Below are 19,260 nucleotides of genomic sequence, written 5' to 3' on the forward strand. Positions count from 1 at the left end.
GCCCAGCCCTGTGGAATGACCTCCCCCGTGACATCAGGATTACTTCCTATCTCCGCTCCTTCCGTGTACAGCTGAAGACCCACCTCTTTCAATTATCTGGCCTGGCTCAACCGTAATTTTTTTCTTATTCCTCCTGACAGTCCTTTTGAATTTTAAATTGTGTTTTTATTAATGGGGTATTTTAATGGTTGATTTTTAACATTCTTAATGTGATGTAATTCGTTACCTCCTCCGTGCATGTATGTCTCTATATATGTGTGTATTTGGAAGTTTATGTGTTTGCACATATGTCTTTATGTTTTTATATGTTTTATTGTACGCCGCCCCGAGTCCTGTGTGGAGAGGGAGCGGCTAATAAATTCAAATTTTTTATTATTATTATTATTATTATTATTATTATTATTATTATTATTATTATTATTATTATTCTATTACATGTATTTATATATCTTGCAATTTGAGGGGAATCAGAAAATATTCTGAGTCAGTTGTCAGATGATAGTACATGTTTAGAAGTGCAGGTTATTCACAGTGGCACAACTCTGTAGGTACACTATGAAGTATATAGTCTTATCTGACCATATTTGGTCACTGACTTCAGGCACTGTAGGGATGCTCAGTGCACAGTCACTCATGCCCTCGTCCTTTCTCGTCTGGACTACTGCAACGCTCTCTACATGGGGCTACCCTTGAAGAGCACCCGGAGGCTTCAGCTGGTCCAGAATGCGGCCGCGCGGGTTGTCATGGGGGTACCTAGGTGCTCCCATGTTACACCCCTTTTAGGCGGCCTGCACTGGTTGCCGGTTGTTTTCTGGGTGCGATTCAAGGTATTAATTATGACCTTTAAAGCGCTCCATGGCGTAGGCCCAGGGTACCTGCGAGACCACCTACTGCCACCAGTAGCCTCCCACCGTCCAGTACGATCCCACAGAGTTGGCCTCCTCAGGGTGCCGTCGGCCAGACAGTGTCGGCTGGTGACCCCCAGGGGGAGAGCTTTCTCTGTGGGAGCGCCTTCCCTCTGGAATGAGCTGCCCCCGGAGCTTCGCATAATCCCTGACCTCCGGTCCTTCCGACGCGCCCTAAAAAGTTGGCTTTTCCAGCAACCCGGCCTGGCCTGTTAATTTTAACTCATTTTTAAATGTATTGTCTTATAAATTCGGCTTGGTTTTTTGGGATATGTATTTAATTTCTTTTCAACTTTTGGGATGTGTGTTTTTTAATGTTGTACACCGCCCTGAGTCCTTTGGGAGAAGGGCGGCATATAAATCCAATAAGAACCAATAAGAACCAAAAGAACTTTTCTCCCAGTGTGCTTCACTACTAATGAGAGAGATATATATATATATTAAATAAATTAATCTGAGTAACAGAGCATAAGTAGTCATTCTCATCATCTGAATACTATTTTTGAAATTAAAAATGGGTCTTTTAAATTTATATGCTTTGTAAGGGAATTGACTTTTATATTAAAAAATGGCATCCAAATTATGTCTAGCTTGGCCCTTAGTTTTATAGGATTAAATTAACTTGAAGTGTTCATGTAAATTCATCATTAAAACCATTGAAGTGTCAATAGTGAATTCCAGTGCCCACACAGTATAGTAAACCTTTACTAAGAATGATCAAAAATCCGAAAAACAGCCATGAAACACCAACCATCTAAAACAGTAGCTAATATACTGTTAGAATACATACTGGGTACTTATCAAGGACTTTATCAAACTGATAATCTAAAATAAAAATAAGCCAAGCTTCTGTGGTATATCAGTTGATATTTTTTTTTTATCTCGTGCTAATAGACTTGCATGTAATCAGATATGATGATCCCTATTCAGAATATCAGAGTTAGTAATATGAGGTATTTTGTGACCCTTTCTTGCTGTATTTTGGTATGCATTGACAAACTATATTATTATACAGTTTTATTATACAAACTATATAAAATGATACATTGTTAAATAGGAAATGATGTTGATTAGTATGAGATATATAACATTTTTTTTATATGCTCCAAATACCTTTGCTTATCCTGTGATATATATTATCTAGAGATAATTTGTAGCCCATTGTGATCAGGGAATATTTACTAGTACGGTTGAGAATTAATTTTATTATTGATAGAAGGTGATTCATTAGGACAAATCGGAAGATTTGCCTTCTATTTCAGTGCTGAAGCATAAAGATATAGTGCACTCCACAAGGCTTAGAATCTTGTATACATGCAACTTATGCTAGAATTTTATAGGTAAATAATGTTAATTCCTAAATGTAGTCTTACTTCATTTACTTACTTAAATCCTAGGAAATAGATGAATATATTAGCCAGGCCCGTGACAAGAGTTATGAAACTATGATGCGTGTTGGCAAGCGAGGATTAAATCTGGCGGCAAATGCAGCAGTTACTGCAGCTGCAAAGGTAACTCCTTATATCTTTATTTAATACCTGCCTTGTTCCCTTCTGCTTGGTAATTTTGGTGTTTCCCTTCACTGCATTCATTTTCTTACTGTCGACTAGCTACATGCCATTTGGGCTGTTTCTTCATGTTAGAGAAAAGACAGTCATTTCATTTTCTATCCGAATCGTCATTGATGTTCCATTTTCTCACCTTTGTATTTAGTTTTTCATCAAATGTTCTTTCAATGTTCCCCTTAAAATGCATTCTGATGTAGTACATGTGGATAATTGTAACTAGAAGTTGTGTTTTAAAGGGCCAAGGGGTTTTGTCTGAAAAACTTCGGAGTTTCAGCATGCAAGACTTGACTTTGATTCGAGATGATGACACAATGCATTTGCAAAGCCCTGAGTCACACATGCATACGTCTTCTAAGGGCCATCTTGAAACTATTGATGATTCAGGTTAGTGAAGTCACTATCAAATTTATTGATTTATAGGTCTGATCAAACTAAACCTTGGAGGTGGTTTATAATTTAAAGCAACACACCGACAAATAAAAGTTAATTCATCATATAATAAATGAAAACAGATAAATAAAAATCCATACCTGTTATAGAAATGAATTGGCAAGAGACTCATTTTTACATATTAGTGCTTTATAAATGACTTTATATTGGTCTGAATGCAAATATAAGAGCCTTTGTATAAAAGTTTTAAGAGTATGTCTTAAAAGAGAAGATAATTTACCTCGTGCATTTTCCTGGAAAAAAGAAAATATTATCTCCTGCATCAGAGGGCACCTGGTCCACCTGTATTTTTAAAGAGCGTCCTCCTCAGCCGCATGTAAAAGAGAGCGGGATACAAAACGGGAGCTCCTTGCTTAAAGTAACCACAGCATGTATTCTTGCATTCTATCCATCTAGATCTTTATCTAACCAATGAACCTGACTTGGAAAGGGTAATTGGTAGAAACAGGATAATTTGATTACATAGCTGTATGAATAGGCTTTTCATATCCTAAATGTAACTATTCATTTAAGTGTACTATAAAATACTAGAGAAAAAGAAAGGCTGTCTAGAGTGTCTAGGGAATAGATGGGTTGTGAAGCTACTGAAGCTCTTTTGTTATAAAGGAGTGGAATTTCAGTTATGGGATTCAGAAATACATTTAATTTCATATTTCCCATGAGCTTGCGTTCAATTCCTGGTACATAAATATACTCTTTTTTCCCCCTTGCCTACATATGTTAAGTATCTTTTTTACCTTTATGAAGCAGTCCCACTATTGTTTTTCTCCTTAGGTGCATCTTTTTACTCTTCATCTGAGGACATGGCTATGACTCAGAGACATAATGGAACACAGTCTGATTCTAGAACTGAACCATCTGATGATGATACAGGAGACAAAGTTCCCAAACGAACCCAGAGCCTTAAAGCTCCTAAGAAAACAATAAAGACTGAGGTGAGATGGCCTGCAGTTCTATGGCCCCTCTATGTATAGATTGCAGCTTCTTAAAAAATAAAGGGTGGGAATACTTGAATCATATAATGGCACACCCTTCACCATGGTACACTTTCCTTTTTTACTTCACTACTAAGGCTTTAACTCAGTGTCTGCCTTTCCCAATAAATCAGCCTTCATTTTTGTTTTACATAATTTTTCCACTCAGCCAGAATTTAAATAAATGAAAGCAGTCTGATTAAAAAAAACATTCCTGTTCAGACATGGGTGTTAACCATTTCCTTATAAATAGTAACATGTGGCATGATTTTACTTGATACTATTACGTACATTGCAATTCATCACTGTCTGGAGAGCAAACTCTTCCTTGAAAATTCTCACCTGAATACAGTCAGAACTGAGAATATACATTTTTCAATTGGGGGTCAATATCTTGGCTGCAGAAGCGCCATTCTCATTAGGAGATTTAAGTAACAATACTAGTTCTTCTATAGGGGATGGACTAACTTAACCAACCAGGGATGAAACTTTATTCATCTTCTGTTTTTCTTAGACATAATTAATTTGTTTTCAGGAAAGAAACAGAAATTAAATACAATTAATGTGTTTAAGGCTGTTCAGCTAAAATTGTTTACCCGGTATTCAGTCTCATTATTAAAATTCACCAGAGAAGGAAGAGAAAGAAATAGAACAGAATTGCTCAAGTCTCCTTACCACTTGAAGGGACAGTTTAAAGAATTAAAATGGAAACAATTCTCCTACCTTTGCTTTAATGAGACAATTACAGCATTTAGTGTTGAAATGTTACCCCCCCATAGAAATACGGGAGTGATGGCAATAGCTCCCGTTAGTGATTATTGTGTCCTCTTCTAATTTTAAAATCAAAATCAGAACCGATAAGCATCTGTGTTCTTCATCCATGCCTTCTGCCTCCATATTTGTTTGAACTCTTAACCCTTGAAAGCAGTTCTCCTACCTGAACTGAAGGGGTAATTGGAAGGAAAGGTTCCTTTTCCTTTTTCTTAGATCCTTGTCTTTTCATGCTAAAATTTCTTACTTAGCTGATTGCTTGGATACTTATTAAATTTCTATCTCACCTTCCCAATAAAAAAATCTTTCTAATAACAATTGTTATTACTGTAATATTGACAATAATAAAATAAGTATACAATTTTACCTCTGTTTTTATTGGAAAATGTTACTGTCATTATATAACTTCCAGAGGTCCCAATCACTAGTTCAGTTGTTAGAGTACTACTACTAGTAAAACAGAGGATTTAAGAAGCAGCATTTTTTGCAATGCTGCTCAGTTTTGGAAGCTGTTAGCTCAGTGGCGAATTAAACAAAACCGTTTTTCAAAATACCTTTTTGTGCGACTCATGTAATGTTGTGCATCTATTGTTTGCTCTACAGCCTCCACAGAAGACAGTGAAAGCCCGTCCCAAGAAGAAAGCTACAGGCTCCACTGCTGTTGGTGAATCAGCCTAAGGACAATCCAGCTGAAAATCTGTCCCAGAGCGCTCTTCTGCCACTATGAGGGACACTCTCCAAGGAATGGGAGCTGAGATCATGTACATAACAGCTACTGCTTTGTAGAGCTCATTCCCAGGCGAGATGGTGATTGAAATTTGGCACACAGATCAGAGGATGGCCATCCTCAGGAATTATATACTCTTCATCTGGGATGGAAAATGCTAATCTGTCTGTATATAGCCTGTTGTTTTGGGATTCCCTCTCCATGTGTAACCCTAGTAGAGAAACTCTTTGCTGAAATACCTCTTTAATTAGGGTTAGAACCACTTTTGGCAGAGAGGCTGGTAAAAACAAAATTGGTGCAATTGAAATTCTAATTTGCATGGAGAGCTCCTGGTTGCTGTCATGTTTTAGCTGCTATGGGGAATTGTTGGGAAGTGCCTGAAGCAAGAACTGGTACTGAAAACTAGCATTTCAAAATTGTTTTGGAAAAAGAAAGGAGGAGAAGTGATAGTTTGCTGTAAACGCAACATCTTCACTGTTCGTGAAGTGGGCTTTAGCAAAGAATTTCTCGGCAGGGGTGGGGGGTGGGCAGGCTGCAGTGACTTGAGGAAAAGACTAATAGTGATGAGAATGAAAGTGGCTGGCTTTGCTACCAGTATCTGGTCTTTCTATGCAGAAGCCTCTTTTGCTTGGGTGGAATTATTGTGACTTTGCTTATGTTAAGTATTGGAAAGGGGAAATGTTTTTTGAAAGTAGAGGAAAGATGACAAAACTAAGTGATTCGTGGTTGGAGCAGGACATATGGGAATGCCTGAGCCTAGATCACTCTCTCCAAAGAGTTAGAATCCTGAATAATCACAATCTAAGTATCAAACCTTTGGACCCCTTCTTCAGAGTTGCCTTTATATTTTAGGTTTTATAGGTTGGTCTGCTTTTTGTAAGAATTATTTCAAAGAAGTGGTTGTGTGAAAGCAGTTGGTGGATAGTAAGCTGAATGCTACATAAATTCCTGCTGGCTTTTGTTTGTAGTCAGATTATAAATTGAAGTGAATCAGTACATCCAGGCAAGCTGGCCAAAAACAATAATTCTTTTTGGAGTTTTTTCTGAGCGGCATTTTGTAATAAGTGGTAGGGATATTTCCACTTATTCTAAATGTAAACAATTGATGTGGCTACTCAGCTCTCAGGAATTACTACTTTCTACCATCCAAATCTTCCATTGTTCTCTACTTGTGCTATTTACTTGGTAGAGACAGTACTGTTTGGTGTTAGGTGACCACAAGAATTCAGATTTTATCTAGAATGATGATAGTACCTAATTGGTAATGAAACATCTGCAAGAAAACAACCAAGCTCAGAGAGGAGCAAGGACCCTACAGAATTATAATAAAATCAATGAAAGTAATCCTTTAAATGTACCATTTCACAAACTTTAACATAAATACAATAATCGAAAATTATAAAGTTAGGAAGCTTAGATAAATACTAGTTTACTCTGATTTTTACTAGGTTAGCTCCATTTTATGAATACCGTTTATATCAAGGCTGCCAGTCTTTAAAGATGAAGCAAATCTTTGCCTATTAAGTTTATTCACAAGATCTTAGATGGCAGTACCAGCTTCTAAAAGCACTTCAGTGTGTTGTTTGAAAACTTTTTTCCTAGGCTAGCACATTGACTAATATTTAAACACGTTTGTTCAAATGAATCTATACTGAGTTCAGTGCGACTTACGTCCTAGTAAGCATACTTTCCAAAGTTGCCTCTTTAAACTAACTCTCTTGTTTTGCATTGTTGTTATAAGATGTAGAGATCATTAAGATTACAAAGAGAATTTCCTTTAAAGAAATTGTTTTTATTCTACTTTCAGTCAATTACACATCCCTCCACTTGTGTTGAACTTCTGGTTTGGACATCTGTCAGTTCTTTTCCTGCAAGGACAAAGAGAATATTCACAGTCTATTTGCTGTTCTCTTTCCTCCCTGACAGTGTTTAATGCCAAAGACTTGGCAAACAATTAAATGCATTTTTTTAAAAAAAATTGTCAAGGATGCATGCCCTAAATATGAAATTAGCCTTTTAGTAGTTGGAAGATTGACTTTGCTGAGAATAAAAATGTAGAAGCCTGCTGTACTTTCTAGTTAGTTGATTGCTCTTTCCCAACACTCTGCAATTATTCTTGAGTGGTCCTGTTTACAAGGGGTTTAGGTATGAAAGAACTCCACTTATATATAGAAAATATGAATAGGGAAAGGAAGTGCAGTTGGAGTCTGGCTTGACTGTACTGAAAAACTTTGTATTTCTGCAGTATTAGTGGGGGAGTTGTGCTCCCTCCCAGAATGAAGGTTGCAAGGCTTTATCCAACTGCTCTTTGTGTTTGTGCACATTCTGATTTTTTTATTTATACATGTCTTTTATTTCTCACAACATGTATATTAGATTGCTCCTGGGAGTCATGATTCTTTGTTTGTCAGTGATTTGCACAGAAGTTAATGGATTAGGTTCACAGCAATCATTCTTGTACATTATTCTCTGTTTCCGCAGTGACTGTTAGCAGTACTTTCCTGGATAATTAAAGCTCCTGCAAGAGGCTTGTTGCTCTATAAATTCGCCTTCAAGTCTAGTCTTGAGAAAACTTCTACTGTAAATGTTCAAATTAGCCTGCCCTGGATACGCTTGTCATTTACATTATTTGTTTATGTTTCAATTGCAGCCTAGTTTGTGTGTGTGTGCGTGTGTGTGTGAGAATTGTCTGCGTCTTCCTCAATCTTATATCTTCTATCAGAGGCCCGGACGTCTAAGAGTTCTGTGCAGTATCTTAGCTCTTCCTAGCACTGTACTGTTCTAGGCAGAGAGCTCTGATATTGGAGCCCTTCTCCTAGCCTAAGAGTCACACAGCCCTTGGGACCATTTTGGCCTTTATTTTTCTCATCCTTGCTAGTTCCTCCTTCAGGCCCAGGTTCTATTGCAGCATCTCATACTCCTCCTTCCTGATGTTTGTTACTTGACACATCTATCACCATCGCTGTCTTCTGGTCCGTCTTTCTTTCTTTCTTTCTTTCTTTCTTTCTTTCTTTCTTTCTTTCTTTCTTTCTTCCTTCCTTCCTTCCTTCCTTCCTTCCTTCCTTCCTTCCTTCCTTCCTTCCTTCCTTTCTTTTTGTTCCTTCCTTCCTTCCTTCCGCCCCTCTCCTCCCCTTCTCTCTTTCTCTGCCCCTTCCCCCCCCTCTGTGTGCGTGTGTGCTTGTGTGTGTGTGATACTCATGACTGTTCACTTTTTTTTGACACCTTTCAAGAACATTACATCACTGGCCTGCATTCAGCTTTGTAGATATATATTACAGCCTTAATAGATCTTTCATTTTGGTTGTCAGTCTGAGTTTAAAGGATCTGACAGCTCTGTTATGTGGTTCCTGGATATTTGGCTTAGTGTTTTTCTTGTTCACTTCAGTGCTGAAGATGTGGCTTCTTCTAACTTATTTTTGTACTAATTAAAAACAATGCCCATGATTTTCATCAATGTTATTTGAACTTCTATTGCAAATGAGAGGAATGTTAGTGTATTTCACATGGCTCTTATTCATTTCTGGGTTTTCAAGATTCCTAGGATGATTCAGGGGAGTAGATTGGTATTCAAATTCTTTATTTGAACTTCACTTTTTTCCTGAATGAATGCAATCAAAACATGGTATTAAATATATAATTAAACATTTTGCTGATTTTTAAAAACTGTACGTATCAATTGAAACAAAAAAGGAACCAATCAGGTATGGGCATATAGGGGATGGTATTTAAGTTTTTCCTTGTACATTGGAAACTCAGCAAAAACTTTCTTTCTCCAGGTGCTATTTGATAGGAAAATATTTGAGGAAAATTCCAGTTAGCATCAGTGAAAACTTTCAGATTAATGTTTGGCAGTACTATTGCATGGAAAGAAAGGAATACTTTTTATTGGATTCCTAATGCAGATCAGTCTCCCTTTCCAGCAGTTGTTATTTATAGTGAGAAAAAGTTATACAGATTACCTGTTAGTAATCCATTCTGGGAGTGAACAATTTCCTAATTTATAGGACTACCAGATCTAAAATATAAAAATCTGAACAGCCACTGGATAACAGCAAATAATTAGAATTTATTGCCATCTAATGATCCATCAGAGATATTTTCAATCAAGTCCTAATAGCCCTTTAAATACAGTTTTGTTAAATGCCACAACTGGATGCACAGTTATTTGGACAAATCAGCAGTGTGAAAATAAAAACACTGTGTGAAGCATATGTGCATATAAAAAGATTTTGCAAAACTACAAAAAGTGTAGAAAATGACAACTGCTCCCCTCTGTGGAAAGATTACAATACTGGTTTTTCGGTTTATAAAAATGGCAAGTAAGAGGAAAATGATAGAGGTTTATGGAATTATGTGTTTCTTCCCTCTTTCATAATATTAAAACTCAGCGCCATGCAGTGAAGTTAAATGTAGGAAGTTCAGGACAAATAACTTTCAGCATTTCTGCACACAACTCATAGTGCATAACTTTGAGGGATTGGATAAATGCATGGAGAATCATCAACATGTGCAGGAGGCTGGACTGTTGCAGGATTGTGATGCACACTCTACACTTTACATACTAATATGCAACAGTAAAGAAAATACAAAAAGGCAAAGTTGCATTGTGATGACACAAGTTTAATCATTTTGGCTACATTAAGAACAGCCACCGAAATGGAGAATGGTTATTAATTATGACAATTATCACATGTTTCTGACTAATTCTGGCTAACCAGCACAAAGGAGATTATGCTGTTGCCTTCATGTTCTGCCGCGAACTTCCCATAGGCATTTGCTTGACCAGTGGATGAATAACTGATGGGCTGTGATTGATCCAATAAAGCTGGACTGAAAGATGATATCATTAGTGCTTTATGCTGAAAGATTCTGACAATGAGACTGTTACAGAGAAACTAATCATTATTTAAAATTTGTAATTTCAGTTCACATTAGTTTTATAAAACAGTTCTTGATTTGCCCTTTTAACCAGCAATTCTTGATTTGCTCTTCAGAATGGAAGAACTCAAAGTTTACAAATTATCTTTGGTAGCTTAATAGCAATGTAGAGAGCCCAGGTTCTGCTGGATAACAGTGCATACCATGTTGCTTGCAATGCCACAGATATTCTCCCAAAATTCATTTGAAAATTCTGCCAAAATTTTAATTGTGAGAATTATGGAAACTAATCTGATTAATTATACTCATTTTAATTACAGTTTTTGTCCTTCCCCTACCCCTTCCTTTATCCTAGTTAGGTTCACTGTACAACAAATCACTCAAAGACCAAGTGTGACCCTCAGTCCATCAAGGGTGGTACAGCCATTATTGAAGAGAGTGGTAATAATATAATTATTATCCTGTGCTCATATCATAGTCTTCCTGTTGTGATTTTTATCATTATAATTACAAATTATAATGTTGTTTAGAGCAAGAATAACATGTCTGACTATCAAAAGGTTGGATTGTGTTATTTTATATGTAAACCAAAAGGTTGGATTGCGTTATTTTTTTTAAAGGATTTTTTTATTTTAATTGAACAAAAACACAAAGAATCATCCTTCAATACATCTTGTAGAAAGCATGTCGATTGGTTACAAATAACTTTTGTGCATTTCTTCCATAGTCATTACTTGTAGTTCATATTAGATTATACACTTTGAATCAAAAATCTTTATGTATCTTACTATCAATATATCAAAATTCTCATTTGACTACAATTATTTGAACGTGCTTCTGCCTGAATTTATTCATACTAAAAACACAACTACATAATGGCATTTGTTAGTTATTTCAAAAATCCTCCAATCACATTACACTTTTATAACATATTCTGAGTAAAAATCAATTAATAAAGTTTCTAAGCCTTTCTCCCCCTTTTTTTGTTTCCCCCCCCCCATTCGCTGTTTAGAATTTATATCCAAATGGCTTTTACCAATACCAGAGCATGTATGTATTATTAAACAATATCCATTAACATTTCCTTGTTGTTATTATAATTAGCTAAAATTCATTTACTATTTATATCCCAACTCCTCTCGTCAAATACAAAAAGAAAAAACATTACACTTTTATGACAAAACCTAAATAGATATTTGTTAGTAAAATTTATAAGTCTTTTTTCCAGATCGCAATTTGCAATCTATATCCAGATTTCTTTTACTAGTTTAAGAATACATAGTATATATCATTAAGTTGTATCCATTATCATTCCATTATTATTAATTATAGTTATTTAATTGTTAACAAATAAACATTTAATAATAATCTAAAAATTACTAAATTCCTACTTATTGCTCAACTAAAATTAACTAATTTTTTATTATCACCTTTCATTGTCAACCTGTATCTTTCCAGTAACAAAACAGTCTTATCTCTCTTGCCAGTTGTGGTGTCAGTCTTCTTTTTATCTCCTTTATAAGGTTTTTATAGATTTCTCCACACTTTGTTGCTTGAAGGATCTCTCAGGTAATCTCGTTGCCCTCCAATTATTTTTATAGTTAGCTTGTTTTTGGTTATCACTCGTGATTCTGAAAGAGTTTCTCTTTTTAAATCCATCGTCATTACCCTTTTTTCTTCTTCGGTATCTTGAAATCTGGGGTAGAGCTCCAATTCATCGAAATCCCTCTTCCATGTTCCCTTCATTCCACTTTCACCCACATTTGCTCCATTAATAAATTCATCTGTTGTCTTGTCTTTATCTTCTATATCTTCATTCTCCCCTTTAGTTTTTGGGGCTCCAACCCCTTCATCTTTTGCTGTGAGGAACACTAGTTTTTCCAACTTCTTCTCAATTCTCCCATATCCTTCCAACAAATTTTAAATTCCAGCCAAAATATTTTGAAATTTTAAGGTTTCCTCATCTGAATATTGATCCATGTTTCCAAAAAGGAAGAAAAAAGGGGAAAAAACTAATAGCCACTGCCACTCTAGCCTTCCAAGCCTCTTTTATTTTTTAATTTTAGGTTGATTTAAGCACAAGGGTTTTTTTTGTGCTCTTCAAAAGAGAAGGGTTCTGTTTTGTTGTTTTTCCCCCCTTTCTCTCCCTTGCCAAAATAGTTCTCACAGGCACCTATAAAAACAATTCATGCCCTTGACTCTTTATCAGTTTGTATAAACAAGTTACAAACCCTTCTGCTACAAAGTCAGTGAAAACAAAGAGAAAGAAAATAAGATACATTATTTCAAAAGGCTCCAGCTTCCGACTTCCAAGTGGCCATGTTGCTACTTTTTCACTTTCACTATCTCAAGCTTAAATGGAATAAAGTTCTTTAATAAAATTTAATAACAAGTAATAGGAAGAATTGTTAAAAACAAAAAGGAAGGTTTTAGTCCAGGAATCAAAAAATAAAGTAACAAAGAGCAGAAGAAGAAAAAAGTTGATCATTCACTTTAAGAGAAGAAATGAAAAACGTTACGAGTGCTTCAATCCACAAAATATGGTTACAAAGAAAAAAAGCTTTCCAATGCAATCCAGTATTAATTAATTTCGCAGCTTAATTTTTGCTTGAGGATCTAATTTGGCTTTAAAAAAAAAAAAAAAGGTTTCTTTGGGCAGTTCCCAAAATAGAAAAAAAAAAAAATCTCACCAGATGGACTCACTTTCTCTTTTCACTTCCTTCCTTCTGGAGCCGTCCTGACTTCATCAGCCTGGGGCTGGCTGTTTACTGCCGGCTTGAAGAACTTCCCTTGGGTCAATCAGGGACTTTGCGATGTCCCTGAGACCAGCAAGGCTTTGTCTTCCTGGTCACCATCTCTATGGGACGGTTTAGGTCCAGCTGGACTGTCCAGCGGCAAAAGTGTCAACGGCGGTCTCGGAATGTCGAGACCACACATTGTATCATTGCGACATGGCTCCTCCCTCAATCCGGATTGTGTTATTTTATATATAAACCAGACAGTGTGAAATATTTATTCAGGAATTCAATGCTTTTTATATTTTCAAGCAATGCTGTTGTATGGGGTAGAATAAATATGGACAAAAGCTTTTATCTCAATTTCAGGAACAAATGTACTTTCTTACAGTGCTTAGAATGAAACATTTTTTTTTAATACCATGGCTGTGGTATTCAGGTTTTTGCATTATTTCTTTTTGTTTTGTTTTGTTTTTTTCAGTCAAACTGGTCATAACATTAGTAACAGTTGGTTTTATGTTTGTGAGTGTTCAGTGGAGCACAAAAAGGGTAAGATGTTATTGAGTTTTGCATAATCTTTCATTTTGGAGCAGCTCATTAGCTGCTGATAAAAAAAAGCACTTCATTTTCAGTGTTGATATATAAATCCAGTGTTTGGCAATATTATATGTGCTCCAAAGTTCATCTAGCTCCTTTAGCCAGAATTATTGCAAGGTTTAGCCTGTTATGTGTTTATATTTTCATTTATGTTATGTCAAAGGGATGGTGCTACAGTCATTCTTTTGCAGTCATAAAAAGACTTGTCTGAATCTTCATGGGAGCTCAGGAAGAGAGCCCAAAATAGTGGCTTAATAATACTGAAATGTCAGCACTTTGCTTTCTTCGTGGCAATCATGACAATATGGTAGTGTATACTTTCTCTGTTTCCTGCCAGAGAAAATAGCTAAAAAGAGGTACAGTGTGTCAAGCATTTTAACATGTTACCTTGATTATGGATATTATATCAGTTCTACAGACATCTATAAGAGCACTTGATGGCAGCAAAGATCTCTCTATTTGCTGCTAACTAATCCTCACGTGGATTTGTGAAGCCCTAATCTCGATTGTTCATTTAAAATTTTATTGACTGTTTTTAGTACTTCTCCGACTACTTTGAAAAGTCCTCAGCGTAGATATTTGTTGAATTTAGAGAACAGCTTTTCAAAGAATTGGAGGAAGTATCCACATACACCAGTATGTATAACCTTTAGACAGAGAGAATGTGAATGAAGTACTACCTCTCAGCAGTGTTCCGTCATTTATTAACATATTTAATGTTTTAAAATAAAAGATCTTGAAGCATGAAATGAGCCAGGAGACAGAGGTGATTTGTGATATGGGTAATCAATATAGCCCCCATCCCTTGACATGTATGGGACGATTCGAAGCATCTGGTATTAACAGTTTTACCAAGAAGAAAATGAAAAAGTCTTGCTTCTCCTCAGCAGTCTTGCGTGTGCTGTTCCCCAGAATAACTGACTGCAACAACTGTCTGCAACTTGGGGGAAAGGAAGAATATCTTTACTCCTAACAGGACAGAGTAGAACAAGAAAATCTAACTTGCAGAATAAATGATTGGAGGAGATTGTCCCGCATGACAGATATGACTAAGCTGAGGAATAAAAGGGAATTTCCAGGAAGATGAGATAATAACTACTTGTTCCCAAGTTCTGTTTAGACTTGGAAGATGAGTCAGCTTACATGAGCTGATACAAATAGCTCAACATATCAGCAGCCAACTTTGGTGAAGCCGTGTCTTCCTCTTCTTGAGCAAATGTTCAGCAGAGCACAGCTCCTGCACACCATTATATAAAGTCTCATAGTTAAATAAGCAATGAGAAACATTTCCTTTGCCATTTCTCAACCATACAGTAAGCTATTTTCAAGGTGTCATCTGCATAGCTATTTGCCATACCCATCATGTCTTGACAACTTACCTCTTCTTAAAAAGAAGAAGAAGGCTACCTCTTCTCTATTCACTGTCCTCACAGCTGCTGATTTAGGGAGGAGATGTTGCTTGTCTCTTCCATCTTGCAATGAGCACCTTTAGATATCGCTCTGTCCGATGCAAATTAGTTTACTAATCCAGGAAAGATTGTTTTGGGATCTTTCCCTCCTCCAGGTATCGCTAGTCTGACTCATGGAACACCTGTAAAAATATTTGTATCTCACCTCTAAAAAGATGTACCTGCTGCCTTATAGGAGGAGCTTGTTGCCTCCTCTTTTTGGGGAGGCAACCATTCCTGCTGTATGTGAAATTGCTGCATTCCTGAAAAGAACATCCTTGTTTTCTTTGGCAGACACCCTTATGCCTATTTTCACACATGCCAATCTATATATATTTGCCATAACTGACTACTTTAAAAAAATATGTGGATAGCAAGGAAAAAATAAAGTAAAAGCAAATATTCTGGAATTTGTGTTCGCACATTAAAAATATGAATTGGAATTCCAGAATATGGATATTCCTACCTAATGCCTGTATACTATATGTATGTCAGAACCTCTGTGCAACTCATCCATCTACTGTATATTATTTGTCAATCTTCAGTAATGATTTAACTGATTTTTGCAGGCTCACGGTGGTTTATGAGATTTATTTCTATCACTTTATATCTTTTTATTAATGTTCATAGTTAGTGGTGACCCAATAAGAAAAGTATTTGGGAAATGTTTATTTGCATGGTTATTTGAATTATTTTCATTGAAATAGCACACACATAAGACACACACACACACTACATTATACAACATTTGGTGGTGGAAACACTACATTTGGTAAGCATTTTGTTTGAATTCTTTAATCCATTTATTCTTAGTATGGCTTGGTAATAACTCACTTGATAGAACTTTATTAGATTCTGTTTTTATTCTGTTCCAAACCACTTTTCTTTGCATATTTGTTACTGATCAGAATGTTTGTGCTAAATTTCCTTTGTTCTCAACAGAATATGGCAGCTATTGAGCGATTGTAATTTGAAATTAAAATATTGGGGCCAGTGAAATCTAATGTGTTGTGGAATTCCAGAACAGAAGGTGCATTTTACAAGAGTCACCCATGCTATGAAATCAATTTCCTCTGAACTTCTCTGAGCCAAAACGATGAATTTTGATGTTAGATCTTGGGTCTCTGAAGCCGATAGATATTTGAACAATATTTTAACAAGTGTTTGCAATTCCAATATCAAAGCTGCTACTGTACTATTTGCTGTGAGGAAGTGGAATTAGAAATAACACGGAATGTACAAAAAATATATCCGTCTCTGTCTCTTCAATGCTTGTAAGTACTAAAAACATCATCAATTTCCTTCTACCAGTTCCTATATATAATTTCAGAATGTTTTTTAAAGGTCCCTTTTCAAGTTGTATATCAGAATTAAAGATGCTGTTTTTGTCTTCAGTACACTGAAAGAAAATGTTCGTCACCGTTTCAAACTATTTCCCCCCATACTGTTTTCCAAGCTATTTTTGGGAACTTACCTTCCCAAGATGCAGTTAAAAGTGCTCCTTCCTCTTCTTCCTTTTTCATTCCCACAATGTTTTGCTGCAGTGGATAATGAAGGTTTTCCAAACAATTTGGAACTCTGAAAAATCTAGATTTAAATCGCAAAAATATAGAGAGGTCGCAGCATTTCTTGGACTCGCACACAATTCCAGGAAAATTATTTATTTGTATGCTGACTCTCATTATCCAAAGTGATACTGTTTAGTTTAAAGAAAGGCATCAAGTACCACATTCCTGCCTCCAAGTACTCTAAATTACTTCTTCCTCTTGCCATACAGATTACTCAGGTAGAGATACTACTACACCAATAGGTTTCTGGTTGTAAAGGTTGAATCTAAGATATGTTAGGATATAGGGAGAAGCAAGAGGCAGAACCAATAAGCTAACTGTTTCTTGCATTTTTAATTTGGCCAACAGCACCTGTTGTTTAGGTGGATTATATTTTTAAAAATCACAGAAAAATAACATATTCATATGATTTTTAATCACATCTTCTTACAATGCTATCCCTATTTCTGCAAGGATTTCTTTTTCCAAGTTCCAAGAGTTCTTCACACCAATTCAAGCAGGATAATAAAGCTGTAGCATGGACGTTTAAATTTTCAATATCTGCTACCTTTGTTTGTCCATGACGTGTAGTTGATAATTTAACAAAATATGTCCAGCTTTCTTTGTCTATATTCTGAAAGAGATTAAATACGTCACAATATTGTTTTTTACAAATATATTTTGCCTGGTCAAAAAAAACTGGATTTAGGGTACTTCTCGTCGGTGATACTGTTCATGTTCATACATCCGTAGTGTGAAGAAAATGACAGAAACAGTATAAAGCTACACATTTCAGCGAAAGCAATCTGATTCTGGACAGAACAGCCTTTATATAAGAGCAAAATTATATCAAAAGTGACTTTCTGGTGAATGCATTTGTCAAAGTACTGTTGCAAAAAGGCACTGGGTTTACTGCCTAGTTTACCCAATAGTCCAAATGGGCAGGGCAACTGTTTTGGAGGACAGAAATGAATGACATTGCATTCTGTGAATCCCACTTACCTTCCAAATGATCTCAGGATGCATTTCTCTGCTATGCTTTGAAGTGCACTTTTCCATGTTGTGTCACTTTGAGCATTTTGGATGAAATATTTTCTTTTAAAAGCTGTTGTCTTCTCTGTCCATGTGCATTTTTGATTCTTTGGCATTTTAAATATAAATTCAATTTAACTAGGTGTGGGTATGGAGTTTGTGTGTACAGTATGTAGTAAATGTGTGTTGATGGAGGGCTGAACAGACAGTCAGAGAGACAGGCACAAGTATAAATGTCCAGAAGGGGAGGAAAGCCATTGGTTATCACTTTCTTGGAGGAAAAAGATGGGAAGATACAGCAGCTGAAGAATTATCCGATGGGAGGATCTGATAGCATGTAGCCTAAATTCTTTTAAAGATGTTATCAAAATGTTTTAGCCCAGATAGGAGTTTCTTAAACCAGCTTATTGTCAAGCAGACATGAGAACAGGACAAGAATAGCTTAAAAGGTAAATGTGGATGCATCCATGCCTTCTTCTAAACCTGGTCTCATGTACCAGGAGGAATCAGAAAAGGGTCTTTGAAGAAATCCCAGGATCGTAGAAATACAGGGAATAGTTGAGCTTTACAAGATGGCTACCGGAATCAACAACAATGTTAAAATATGATAAAAAATAAACAATCAACCCCCCCTTTAACAGTTATTAGTTTCAGCAATGCAAAAACTATTATTACTTTTCATATTTAATGGCACTTTCTAGATTCACAATCATACAGGGTTTCTGACAATTTTCTTGACGTTCTTCCAGTTTTATTATCTCTTCCTATAATCTGTTTATAAGTTTGCCTTTTAGTAATAGCTGATGCACTCTTATATGTGGTATATGGCAATGCTTTTCAATCTTCCTTGAACAGTTTTCTGTGTTGCTATTGCAATCATGTCTGTATCTCATTTAATTCCTGCCACATACTACTTTATTCTCTAATCAGATCCCTGTAAGTTCTTCTACAGAGATGGAAATTTTACATAGTTGATATTGTACAATTGGACAAATTTATAAAGTGAGGTGCAAAATCATGCACACGTCTTATCCTACAATTTGATGTAAGCACACTGCAGAGTTTTCAATATATTTCTGGATTTGTTTTTATATTTGCCATTGCTACAATAACAATGGATCTAGGCCTTTTCTCAAGTTTCTGTTGCAGTATTGTTGGTAAGAATGATCAAATCTACTTTGTAAATTTGTTCCTATCAGTATGAGAAGGGTCATCTAACAGATTCAGTTAATCTACTTTTGGCCAGATTTCAGTCCATCTGCTGTTTTCCCTTTCCCTCTCCTCCTCCTTTCCTCCCTCCTCCCCTCTCTGTCAAATTTACTGACTACCCAACTCTAGTGGATTCTGGGTGGTGTACAAAACTACAGAAAACATACAAACAGCTAAAAACATTAAATCAAGCTGACAATCCAGACTTAAATAATTTAAGAGCAAAATCAGCAAAATAAGAAGTTTTGAACAAATAATAAACATTTGTTGTGTTCAGCCTCAACTACAATCTGCATTTAGTTTTCCTCTTCAGTGGTTCAATCTGTCCCTCCACCTTGTATTTTGCAGTTTGTAAAATAAGATAATCTCAATCGCTTCAATTTTTTAAATTTAGATTCATTTTGTGTACACAAATGCAC

General features: G+C 35.9%; 1 protein-coding gene across 2 annotated transcripts in view; it reads left to right on the forward strand.

The window, feature by feature from the left end:
- The window catches only part of REEP2 (receptor accessory protein 2), a 32,427-nt gene extending 14,662 nt beyond the window's left edge, over window positions 1-17,765 (forward strand). For both annotated transcript variants that reach the window (XM_081968466.1, XM_081968467.1), the window contains exons 5-8: window positions 2,303-2,416; window positions 2,710-2,857; window positions 3,698-3,858; window positions 5,272-17,765. In XM_081968466.1, coding sequence (XP_081824592.1) covers window positions 2,303-2,416; window positions 2,710-2,857; window positions 3,698-3,858; window positions 5,272-5,346 — 498 coding nt within the window. In that variant the 3' untranslated portion in view covers window positions 5,347-17,765. The remainder of the gene's footprint in view (window positions 1-2,302; window positions 2,417-2,709; window positions 2,858-3,697; window positions 3,859-5,271) is intronic.
- The last annotated feature ends 1,495 nt before the right edge of the window (window positions 17,766-19,260 follow it).

The sequence above is a fragment of the Natrix helvetica genome (genome assembly GCF_964273705.1).
Source record: "Natrix helvetica genome assembly, chromosome: 1".
Classification (NCBI taxonomy): Eukaryota; Metazoa; Chordata; class Lepidosauria; order Squamata; family Natricidae; genus Natrix; species Natrix helvetica.